The 12,508-nt window shown below is 45.8% G+C and overlaps 2 protein-coding genes across 2 annotated transcripts; both read left to right on the forward strand.

Moving 5' to 3' along the window:
* The first annotated feature begins 351 nt into the window (after positions 1–351).
* LOC105688926 (protein sneaky-like) lies at positions 352–5,358 on the forward strand. Its single transcript, XM_048653746.1, has 11 exons — positions 352–510; positions 658–855; positions 924–1,172; positions 1,563–1,855; positions 1,935–2,473; positions 2,557–2,744; positions 2,819–3,255; positions 3,327–3,745; positions 3,846–4,083; positions 4,411–4,612; positions 4,695–5,358. Exons 2-11 carry the CDS (start codon positions 666–668, stop codon positions 4,898–4,900), a joined length of 2,961 nt encoding a protein of 986 aa, XP_048509703.1. The 5' UTR covers positions 352–510; positions 658–665; the 3' UTR covers positions 4,901–5,358.
* Positions 1,174–4,409, forward strand: LOC105688910 (protein sneaky-like). The gene is made up of 6 exons (XM_012405553.4): positions 1,174–1,855; positions 1,935–2,473; positions 2,557–2,744; positions 2,819–3,255; positions 3,327–3,745; positions 3,846–4,409. Exons 1-6 carry the CDS (start codon positions 1,565–1,567, stop codon positions 4,159–4,161), a joined length of 2,190 nt encoding a protein of 729 aa, XP_012260976.2. The 5' UTR covers positions 1,174–1,564; the 3' UTR covers positions 4,162–4,409.
* Positions 5,359–12,508: the final 7,150 nt, after the last annotated feature.

Here is a 12,508-nt window from a genome sequence, read left to right on the forward strand (position 1 = left end):
AGGTAGAAAAAAAAATCAGTTGCGCAATTCACAAAGCTTATAAGGTAATCGGAGAAAAGCAGTTGACTGCATCCTGGGGGAAGGTTACTTCGGAATAATAAAGCGATATGAGGCGCTACGACCAGATCGAATGCGGTAACAATTTGATTCCGAGATACAGTTGTATGTAAATGTGGCTATTTTCCAACGTCACCGAACAACGTACATGCAACTGAAGGTTTTTTTTCTTTTTCATGAAAAAAACTACGAGAAGTCGAAGGTCGAGGTTGAGGTTCCACCGCGGGGAAACGGGGAATGAAAAATGACATTACAACGTTTCTTACATCCCGTCGTCTTCCCCTTTCTATCCTTACCCGCTTACCTAAGTCTTCGGCAAGCCCCTCTTTGCGTAATTCAACGCCCATAGGAGTTCAACATCGACACGTACCAGCTCTATATAAGACGGGCAATCCGAATGAGCAGCAATGCATTTGAAACTGCAGTGAACCTGATTCAAGTGATTATACCGAGGTAAGTCGCCTGTCTGCGATAATTAGTTTACACGTGTTCGATCTCCGTATTATTAAGTAATTTTCTCTCATTTACCTTTTACATTCACTTCGAAAACGAATCGGCGAATTATTTATTCAACCCACGTTCGATCATAATTTCATTTAGATAAAGCAATGAAGATCGCCCTGGCGTTACTCGTCGGGTGTCTGGCCGTCCTCGGGACGAGAGCAGCACCCCAGTACACGACAAAGTACGACAATATCGATCTCGAGAAAATTTTGGCCAGCGAAAGGTTGTTGAAAAATTACGTCAACTGTCTGTTGGACGAAGGGGTCTGCACCGCCGATGGCAAAGAATTGAAAGGTTCGTGTTTGTGGCTCGCAAATTTTCACATTTCTTGGGACAATATTTTTTTATTCGTTACATTTCAGAGGTCCTACCCGATGCCCTGGCAACCGGATGCAAAAAATGCAGCGAGAAACACAAGAACGGCGCTGACCAGGTGATCCGTTTCTTGATCAAAAATAAACCAACGGAATGGAACCTACTCACCAAAAAGTACGACCCCGAGGGTAAATGGAGAGAGAGGTACTCCGATATGTTGGAGAAAGATGAGGGATCCAAGGAGACGCCAAAGGACGCTGAGGAAGCGGTCGCCGAGGTCTCGGAGAAGACCGCCTAATTGATTTCATGCCAAACGGAACACGACGTCACAGTAATGCGAATTTTCGCTCGAAGATATGATTTTTTGTCTTCCGCTTGTATACTTCACTCAATTATCCGACGTAAATTGAACTTCGGTTGAGCCCTGCATAAAAATTTGGATTTTTTTTTTTTTTCTTCAATAAACATATTATGCAATAAAATATTTGGAATCGCAAGAACGTGACATTTTTTCTTACGGTTTTAGAGGAGTTTCATCGAGGCTCCGCTCTCGTACGTTTGAGAGTAAAAAACAACTTCCTGCACACGAATAGTAAATGCCAACGTTCAGGTGGTTGGTGTTTATTGTCAACGAGGTGTTCACAGAAATAAATAGAATCGTGAATTCGGTATTGCTCGATCAAAAGCGATGCCAGGCTTAGAAAATATGTCGAGGGTGGGCCAGGTGATCGAAGGAACGCTTGAAAAATTTTCCAAGCTGTATTTGAGCGCGTGCCCCACTTTCTATCGCTTATGTTTCGATCCCGTTGGAACTCACAAAAAGTCCAGAGCAGCGCTGGGCTTTTTCTTCGGATTTATGCTCGGCGTACTCTTTTACGAAGTCGTCATCGTAGACCTCGAATTCTCCGAATACACCGGGCTCGGACTTGGCGCCGTGATAATTGCGATGTTAGCCATTGGATGCGCCTCCTCCATCCAGGTTCGGTTTCGAATTTTCCCCTCACCGAAAACAGCCGTAATTATGACGGAAAAATTTGTTAGCCAGATTTCCGCTTCAGGTAAGATGTATCTGCGTCCTTGCGATCCCTGCCTTTTGCGGGAGAGCGGGTCGGAGCGTTCTGAAAGCAATGGTACTGGCGTACGTAATCGCCGGTCCGATATTCAATTTGGCGTACAACGGTAAGGAGGTGGTGCGAACTTTTGCTTGCACAACGCAGCTGACATACAACTTGACGAAGACTCGTTTGGACCTGATGTTCAAGCCGTTTCAGCAGGCGATTTTCGGTATGAAGGCGGACGCCAACGAGATAAGGGAGACTCTCGCCTCCGTGCGAGAATTATCGAGTCCGATTATTGAGGAAATTGAGGGTGAGGAGGAGATGAACCGTCTCAAAGAAGAGAATGACTACTTCGATGCAAAGTTGGGCGACACCAGGCGCAGCGATGAAATAGAACAGAGAGAAGAACGCCGGGAAAAAGAGGCGAAAGAGAAACGCGACAATTCGCAAAATGAGGCGGATATGTACGAAGCTAGATATCGCGAGAAAATCGAAGAACGATGCGAAGAACAGCTGACCCGGGGGGCGGAACGCTGCAGGTATAAGAGGCGATAATTTCGTGGCTCGTTATCACCGTTCGGAAGAAACCACCACGTGAATCACGCGATACTCTTCTCTGTAGGGACATGTTTAGCAGCGCTTATGACAAGTGTTACGACGGCGTGACCTTCCTTGCTGCGTGGCTTCTCTGCTGGCCGATGAAACTCACCTTTGTGTGTAACTTGGCACAAGCCATGGGAGGATCGAGCACCTGTAATCCCGACGGAAAAGTCGACGTCGGAATCGGCGAGGGCTACGTCGCCTTGAAAGGTATATCATGTGTATCGAAAGTTCAAAGTACTCTACGATTTCGAAATACCGAATTTTTACCTCTCTTACATCAGGATCCCGAGATAAACTTAGCGCGAGTTTGAAGGACGCTAAACTTCAGTACAAGGTGAAAAAAAACCCAATACTTTTGGACGTTCGCGGGGCGAGCGATACCGCGAAGGCCGTTATGCACGATTTTGACGCGAGACGGAAGCTCTTCGATTCGGCAATGACGATAATACGAAGATGCTTGGCGTTCGTATTTCTCAAGATAATACTGAGCGCGCAAAGTTACCACGACAAGTATCTCAACGACATCGAATTCGACAACATCTACGTAACCACCTACTTCCGGCGCATCGACGCCCGCCGAAAATCAAGGGAATGTCAGACTCTCCTGCCTCTCAGGAAGATCGAAAGGACCAAACTGATCGATCCGTACAAGGCCGGACCCAGCAGGACGGAGAGGGCTAACCTTGTCGGACAGACTGTCAAACTGATCCTGGAAATGGTGAGACTTTTAGACCGTTAAACGGATCGCCGATTCTATCTAAAGTGAAAAGATGACATTCAATATCCAAGGTGACAGCGACGACCTTCGTCCTGCTGGACCGTCTTTTCTTCGAGACTCTGGACGTGGTGCGTCGTCACGCTCACATCGAATACACTCAGAGTGGGCGTCACGACATGAGCCTCGAAGTCCGAGGGACGGGAATAATCGCGTCCCTTGTCCGGAGCGTGATCGGAGGTTTCAACGGTAAACGTCGAATCAAAACGGTGACCTCTAACCAATCGTGCCTACCACGACCTCGAGAACTCCCGGGCTACATCCTCGCGAAGATATACGGGACTTACTTCGCCGTGTGGGTGATGCTCCTCCTAGCGGCTTACACTCAACGATCACGTCACGCAATTTGCGCCTTCTTTTACCGCACCAGAGAAAAAAGACGCGTCCTGTACCTCTACAACGAAACTCTACGCCGACGCCTGGGATTCTTCAGGTATTCTTTCACCCTCTCTTTATTCTCTCTTTTTTTTTTTTTTACAATTCTTCACATTTTTCCTCCACATTCCGCGCATCATTCGTCCAATTTTCCCAAGGTTTATGCGAGGTCGTATACGGGCTCTGGTCAGAGCGCGACTCCTTGAAAGAGACATGGACCCTTGGCTAGCTCTTCGCGAACGATCCCCAAGACTTTGCGGATGGTTGCGTTACTTCGCTTTCGCGAGAGCCGAGTGTCTGATATGCGGTGAAACCGAACCCAGGAAAGGTCCAGCTTTCAGACGCTGCACTACACCGGGATGCCCTTTCGTTCACTGTCAGGAATGCTGGAGAGATGTTGGCAGGATATGTTACGCGTGTGCTGACTTTCCAGACACCGACACCGACGACTACGATACCCACGTTGAATTTTAACTTCGATAACAACCCGCGTTGCATAACAATTACGGGAACAGCGGCTATTCTCTTCAATTTACCTCATTAATGAATTTCCTGCGATTTATTGCCAAAGTCCAGAGATCTTACGGATCATAGCGATTCCGTACAGACGTAGTGAAATTACGATTTGCAATTGAACAAATTGATCCCGCTGATTCTTATAAGACCCACCTGGGATTCCCGGTCGTGGCCAGTAACTTGGTTGATCTGGAACCGGAAACTTAGAAGAATTCAAGAATGTTGTTCTTCCTCTGCCTCTTCTCGACCATCGGGATCCTCCTCGCCGCAACGCAGGATGAAAAATACACCACGAAATACGATAACGTCGACATCGATTCGATCATCCGGAGCGAAAGACTGACCGATAACTACGTCAAATGTCTGTTGGACTTAAAACCCTGTCCACCGGAAGCCGCTGAACTGAAAAGTAAGCACTTACGTGTATCCGGTACCCGAAAAAAAGCAAAACAAGAATCTAGATGAATCGAATCTGATTAAATATATTGCAGAAAATCTGCCGGACGGTCTGGAGCACGAATGTTCCAGTTGCAGCGAATCGCAGAAAATCGCGGTGGACAAAATCGCCCATTATCTGATAGAGAATAAACCGGAAGATTGGACACTCCTGGAAGAAAAGTACGACCCTACCGGTGCCTACCGATCGCGATATCGCGCCCTCATTGAATCGGATCGAACCGAATCATCGGTGGTCTAGCATTATTCGCCGATAATCTGGAAACGATCTTCGTGTACCACTTCAGGTATGAAAAGGAACGGCAAAATCTCTCTAAATCTATAATATATATAATCAGAACCGGAAGTAGCGATAGAAACTCGAGTAGATCGTATACAATATATATATATATATATATTTTATATATTGTATGATATCGCGCGGACTACCGTCGTACCGCATGGGTATTATGTGTCGCCTAGTTATAACACACTGCTCACAACCATGTCCCAACCAAAGCTGCACCTATAAGTGCGTATAATGTACGAGCTTCACATACGTATGTATATCTGTATACATCAGATACTGGTTTGTGCAATCGTTACGTAAAGTTGTGCAGATGGCACGCGGTGAGGTGAGCAGCACTACCGATACCATTATTGTAATACGAGTTTAACAATAATAAATTACGTTGCACGACGATGGGTAATATGTTAAAATTGTAAGTGAACTTTTTTGCCATCTTATTCAAGTATGTTACTCATGCCTGCTACAGTATAAGGTAACGCGTTCGTTACATTTAAGATAATGGGAATGGAAAATTTTTCTCGAAATCTAGTTCGGTCGGACGAGCGTGTAAAAATAAGAAATCCAATCGGGGAAAAAAAAAGGGAACGCATGAAAATCTTGAACAGCGACGACCACGACGACGACGGATAGACGCGTCACCTTTGATCGAAGAGGTTTCTCGCGCGAACTGACAGCTCCTCGTTCTACGAAGAACACGCGAGAAAAAGACAAGTGGATGTTCATACACCGTGTTACTACAAGAACGACAGACGCTAATGATAATAAACAATGATAATGAATAACGCCACTTTCAACTCGGCGACTGATCGTCGAGTCTTCGGTATATAGGTATGGGTGATCTATAAATAAGATCGAATATTACTTAGGAAATGGGATATCGAGAATTTTTACAGACTAGATAATTTTAATTACTATAAGGGGAAAGTCGAGCGGAATCGAAGAGATCCCGTTGCGGAGATCCACGATTTTTCATCGCTCCGGAATCACCGGTCCTGATTATCGAGGGTCTCGGGTAGCGAGCTCGAGGACAGGTGAGGGTAGATTAAGTATATCTAAGATCTTCGAGGGGTAGTTTGCGACCAAACGTCAGCATTTTTTTTAACAAGAACTCTCCGCATCTCCCAACTAAATATATATATATAAGTAGGACGTGTACAATGAAGATCAGGTATACATACATATGTATAGCTATACACTAGGACGGTCGGAATAGTTTTCCGACGAAATTGGGGGAACCGAGATACGACCCTTCAAACTTCATCCGAATTCTCCGAGTACTTGCATCCTCCGCTCCGTTACACGCATAAACCTATACCAATCGGGTGGCGGGTGGAAGGAGGGAGGGGGGTGGTTTTTAAAAGCTGCAGACGCAGCGAAAGGCGAAAGGCGAACGGCGGGCGATCGGGACGATCGATCAAACGAACGGGCGAGATCGAGATAAAAGGTTGTCGCTTGAAAAGTTGGTCGGTACTCCGCGGTGGAGCCGCAGCCGGACGAGACGAGTCGAACGAACGAACGAACGTACGAACGAGAGAACGAGAGAACGTTCACGGAGCGGAGAGTAGAGCGGAGTGGAGTGGAGCGGAGCGGAATGGACCACACGCATCGGCGTGTCGGGTCGGAACTTGGTATATACGTAACTCTTTATACGGTGTAGTTCGCCGGGATCACCGACGAAGATGCCGCGCCGTTATACCCGAGAACGACGAGGACGCGCTCTTATAGGCGAGGACCACCCACGTCGATGGCGCAAAGGCGATATTTAGCAGAAGGCAAATCGGTCCCGGGGACCACCCACGCTTTCCTCCCTCTCGCTTACCGCACATGCATATTACACGTATACAACGCGCATCGCCGTGCATTCCTATACAACCGACTAATACGTGTCGTACGTCTGTGTACATAGTTCGGACAGTAGACCGCCTGTATGGGTATGCGTATAGAGAATGTCCGGTTGTGTATTTGAAGGGTTAGTTTATCGCGATGTTTTCGAAAGGGTCAAGAGAGAAAGAGGGAGCGAGGGGATCAGGGGGGGATGGTTCGGGGGGCTCCAGGAACTCCGAAAACGATTCGGATTTGGGAGAAACCGAAAATATGGGAGGTGTATAAATAATTAAATACAAGAATGGCGAGACTATGGGAGGCTGATGTTCGTCGAACGTACATTTTCTCGAAAACGTAAATTGACCGGAGGTAGATTTTTTTATTCCAAGTCCCGCGAAGTCTTATTACATATTTTACGAACGTCGACGTGTCACATTTTTACCGAGGACCAATAATAAACCTCGGAGATTTCGCTTCTGCGAGTCCGACGAGATAAACCGCGCGCTCGCTTACACAGCCCAGACCTAGACTGTTAAAAACCAGGATCCGCAGCCGACTATTTCTGACGCCGGAACTTCGATGTCGATTTAAAATAGTTTACACCGAAAAGTCACGTACCTACGTTTCACCGCGGATCGTGGTATTTATCCATGCGCCGATAATTACCGAAGACATCCGTGATTCAAAAATTTTAGTATCAAATACGATTAACTTTATACAGGAGTCTCCGATTTTATTCTCTCATTTTTTACTCCCTATTAGGTTTGCCGCTTGAACTGCCGTTTAATGGTATACGTACACCTTGGAGAATTCCACTTAACCGCACGTTGCACGCGGCGATCAGAACGGAGAAACTGTGAGCGTATAATTTTCTTACGAAATATTAGCAGTGGCTCGTGTTACGCGTAGATTCCAACCTGCAGCCTACTGCCTGTCGGTTACCGTAAAACACTATCGGAATCTCTTTTCCACACATCTATTCATTCCTGTTAAAAACTCCAGAACACCGGCAAACCCACACGGGTACGTACTCGTGCTCTTTTTTTACTCTATACACAAACGAGACGCAGGCCGTTAGCTGAAATTCATCAAAAATCAGAGCTGAAATGAAACCGAAGTAAATGTATTTTATCGTTATGCACCGAGCTGTGCTTGCACTTTCTGTCTTTTTATTTTATTTTATTTTATTTTATTTTATTTTATTTTATTTATTCAGTTTTGCCACAAGCTATTACATGTATAATCTGATTATAATTCTAATGCGATATACATGCACATGAAAGATATGTATATATATATATACCATAATTGTAGTCGCGGTAACGTGGGGTAGCCGGTTATTTACCTGCGTCCATAATCGCGTTTTCGTTGCACGCATGGAGCGTACATACGGTATCTAATACAGCTTATATATATGCTTACGTTGCAAGTGTACGTTTACATACGTATACATTATAGTAAAGCTAGGGAGGCATTCGGCATACAAACTGGCGTACAGGGTTATGGGCCGGATCGACACGCTCTTGATGATCGTCCGTCGAGCAGATCGAATACGAACCGGACCGCGCCGAGCTTATGGGGCTGGCTGGAGTGCGCGCCGCGGGCTGAGCGACGGGACGAAGAAGACGAAGAGGAAGACCACCCAGGTAGGCGCCATCCACCAGTCGCCACGGAAGTTGGCAGTTGGCCGTACCTTGTGCCCATGGGCTATACGCTCCGGCGTAGCGCATCCGCTACCAAAACAATAAACCCGCCCGCCGCAACGATACACCGCCGTCGCGGCCTACTTACGTCAGCCACGTATCCTACCTGCAAGAAGAAAACAATTTCTCAATTGACAATTTGCCAACGTTTACAATGTAGAGATCGTCCGGATTCCAATGTCGGGACTTCTCATACTTATACGAGGCGGCAGGTATGGGCGTCGCGAGGAGGACGCTCCGCGCGCGAAAAATTTGCATCGCTCCTATACGTATTCCGAATGAATGATCTATTTTCGGATCCGCGATACGAATACGTTCGTTCCGGTGAACTGTTGGAAAAATTGATCGAAACGAGCCACGAATTTTTATAGCTATTGACAAAATTCCCACGCCTTGGGACCGCAACCAGTTGGGCACCTTCACCGTCTAAAGTGAAAGGTTGCCGCCCCCGCGGCGCCTCCGCGATTGTTTATCTTCCCCTTTTAAAGAGGCGAGTTCGAATCTCGAGGATATTAATTAACACGCCATTAAATTTTAGGCCTGTCGTTTCTATAAAAAAAATTATGAGAGACTTTTTTTTTTTTTTTAATAAATTTTACGTCGCGTTTCTTCTCATCTTTGAACTCAGGGGTACCCGTACATGTGTGCAACGCCGATAAATTGAACGCGACGCGATTATTCGCGGAATCTTCACCCCTATATAATTCGAGGAGGTCTATACGCGGTCTCGAGGAGGAAAGCGCTCGGAAGGCTTTTCAGGCATTGAGTAACAAACATCGTTATCGATATTCCAGGTATCCCCTGGATCGATGGAGCGATGATATATACACGCCAATATTTTATCCACAACGTAGGGGCCACCCGCACTTTCCACGTAAGACGTATTTCGAGTGCGACGTATAGGAGGTATATGAGGTATACATATATACACCTAATATGTTTATGCGTCTACTACTCGCGTAATCGAAGATATACGTGTGCGCATGTACAGCGGAGTACATATATACTCGAGGTATTCACATGGGCATACAGCCGGCATCATCAGGGTTATTACTATTATTACTTGAACAGGCTGTTTAACACGCGGACATAGGTGGATATGGTGAATGTCGAGGTGCAGGAGGTGGGTGTCGCCTCCTGGAACGGCGCGGCGGCGAGGGCTAATGTGGTTCGAGTGAGAGACCACCCACCGCGTGCCCGAGACCACCCAACGTGAGTCTAAAGCGCTGTCTCCGCATCGTTCACGGTGTATATACCGCGTATACATACATACGTACTTACGTATACTCGTACGAATGTACATATTACACAGGCTAACGAATAAGCAACGAACTTACCCAACTAACGTACGAGTTCACTCACGTGTGTCATATATGAACACCATTACACGCAACTAAACTTAACTAAACGAAACGAAATGCGGCATTATACTGGATATACGTAAAACGCTGCCCGCGTACAATTCCCCGTGTACAACTCGTTCTCGTCATTTGACAATAGAAAATAATGAAAACCCACGCGATGCGAAGCGCGTACTACGCACCCCGTAATCCGTACAATTTATCGTTGATAGGAGCAAAATGTATTTCACTCAATTGGGAAAATATCGCCGGAATCATTCGTAGGGTAAAAAGGATTTCGACGCTACCCCGCGTTTGATTTATACTCGGAGACTTCGATGCCCGGACAAGCGAGATCCTCGAATTGTAGTTGCGCCGCGTGGCGCTGCGGTCATTGTTATACCTATAGTATGCGGATTTCAACGTTTCTTATACCTATGGAGAGAAATGAGCGAGAAAATGGAGAGTTTTTCCGAACAACGCTATCCTGTAAATACTAATTTATAATACGTATACGTACGTACGTACGTACGTAGTACCCAAGTACAAAAATAAAAAATCACATACTCCAACTTAACGGTACTGTCGCGGATAGATCGCGGCAAAAGATCAAAGCGAACGTCTGACGCGCGGTCAAGGGAACTTGTGTAGGTAATGCTTAATGTCCGTATAGCGAGGTGTGCATAAAATATATGAATAAGGTTTGGCGAGCTGATAATTTTTTTTATTTTTTTGTTTTTTTCTTCATACAATATAAAAGCCTCCACCTGATGTCGGGCGACTTCCACGAGGCCCCTGCGTGCAACGATGGTATTAATATACCTGAACGTCCTATTCGTCGTTCGATTTCTCTTTGATTTTAATTATAACCGGAAACGACGTCGCTTCCGGAACGTCACGTGAAACTTATATACACGCCTATATCTCGCGATCTGCCTTCGATCGAACTCCGGAGCTATACATCCGTAACGTGGGATTGAGATGAAAAAAAATTGAATCGAATGAAAAAAATTGTACGCGTTTAGCGATCTCGCGATTTTTCGGTAAACGGTGCGGAAAATTTATATCGCACGGACATCCTCCGTTACGTCGAAGCAAAAATGAACGAAAGGAAAGAAAGAAAAAAAAAAACAAAGTATCAAAGGGGCTGCGAATGTTAATATATATATATGGCGTTGGGATTTTATAACCCGATTGTTTGGCAGTTATTAGTTTTTACAAAGAATCCGCGCTGTAGCGGTATGCAAAATAAAAAATGAAGAAAAAAAATATCCCCTTCGCGATATACACGTACAGATATTATTATACATAGATATACATATGATTACACACACTCGCGATCTTATATGGGGGAAATGAATGCAGTCCGCGGCCACTCGATATCGTGGGTGGTCTTCTTCTCCTATACAGATGCCGTGTATATATATATTCGTCCACGCACACCGCTAACAATCTTCGTTACACATATGTAGATTTATTATAGACACACGCGTATATATATGTATATATATATACCGTACGTATACGACTATCTTTCCCAGAGGAAGAAGTCGCATACGTTGCGGTATATCTATACCTAATGTTTTGTTCTCTCCCTTATCGCAGCTGTTTTATCTCTTGCTCAACGTTTACTTTCAATTTTATTCTAAATTTTTATTCAACGTTTCAAACGCGCGATACACCTATACATTCGTTTTCCGAACACATTTCATTCCACAATCGTTATTATCGAATTCGCAGATGCGAAATACCGAGGGGAGAAAGTGGATAGCGGAATTCGGGAATCCGTCAACCGATTCGATCCTCACGCAGTCGATTTGGGTGACCGTCCGGGACCAGCGGCGACTCCTCCAAGTTCAGAGAGCCAGACGATTCCGAACGATCGTTGCCGGGGTTCTCGTTAATCGCGCAGGTGTTCCTGTACGACAGCCTGCGGACTACGATACACGTGTACGGTATATAACTAAACAAAACGCGCGTATAATATATATGCGAGCAAACAATGCTTCGGCGAGGCGTGTGCGTAAGCGTGCAGTATATCGGAGGCTCGTATACCATACCCTTGCAAATATTGCATCGGTACGTAACGCCGATAGAAATTCAATTTTTACAAGCCTTCGCAACCGATTCGATACGCGCCAATTGCACACATCGTGTTCGGTTCGCTTCGTTGCGAGGTGCTGCGAATAAAGAATGTATAACACACGAACGTCGCCGCTATATCGAGATTGCTTCGCGTACGCGTTTCGTCGAAATCATTCGTTTTTACGTATACGAGGTGGCAACATTCGACTGCCTTGCGTACAGAGGGTTGGGTGTAATATTTCACCGGATCACATAGGTGTATGTAAACCCTCAGCTATCGCGGATAATAGTAATTACGTCCCACGACGACCGAGAGGGGAGGGCCACTGCCGCAGCATCGCGCGGTACGAGCTACGTTAAAGGTGGATCAGGTAATTGCACGGTGAAGCGGCGTATTTAATTGAAACTGGACTACATGGAGCGCAAGAAAATTCACCGCTCCTTTGCATCTGCCGACCTCTGTTCGCTGTAGTAGTAGTGTAGTAGTAGCTGCAGAGGTTCTATAAAAGTGCGATCCGCGCGGCGCGGCTTCTCCCCGTGCGTTGAACATTTCTTTGATTTCGTCGCGATGAAATTTACACCGATACACGAACATGTTGTACAACTTC

Source organism: Athalia rosae, chromosome 4, assembly GCF_917208135.1.
Source record: "Athalia rosae chromosome 4, iyAthRosa1.1, whole genome shotgun sequence".
Lineage (NCBI taxonomy): Eukaryota > Metazoa > Arthropoda > Insecta > Hymenoptera > Athaliidae > Athalia > Athalia rosae.

Excerpts from the sequence above, each read along its gene's own strand:
- LOC105688926 (XM_048653746.1), top strand. The coding sequence starts at position 666 with ATGAAGATCGCCCTGGCGTTACTCGTCGGGTGTCTGGCCGTCCTCGGG. Across the intron at positions 2,474-2,556 it reads CGGGGGGCGGAACGCTGCAG|GGACATGTTTAGCAGCGCTT; the intron begins GTATAAGAGGCG and ends TCTTCTCTGTAG. Across the intron at positions 3,746-3,845 it reads CGACGCCTGGGATTCTTCAG|GTTTATGCGAGGTCGTATAC; the intron begins GTATTCTTTCAC and ends AATTTTCCCAAG.
- LOC105688910 (XM_012405553.4), top strand. The coding sequence starts at position 1,565 with ATGCCAGGCTTAGAAAATATGTCGAGGGTGGGCCAGGTGATCGAAGGA. Across the intron at positions 2,474-2,556 it reads CGGGGGGCGGAACGCTGCAG|GGACATGTTTAGCAGCGCTT; the intron begins GTATAAGAGGCG and ends TCTTCTCTGTAG. Across the intron at positions 3,746-3,845 it reads CGACGCCTGGGATTCTTCAG|GTTTATGCGAGGTCGTATAC; the intron begins GTATTCTTTCAC and ends AATTTTCCCAAG.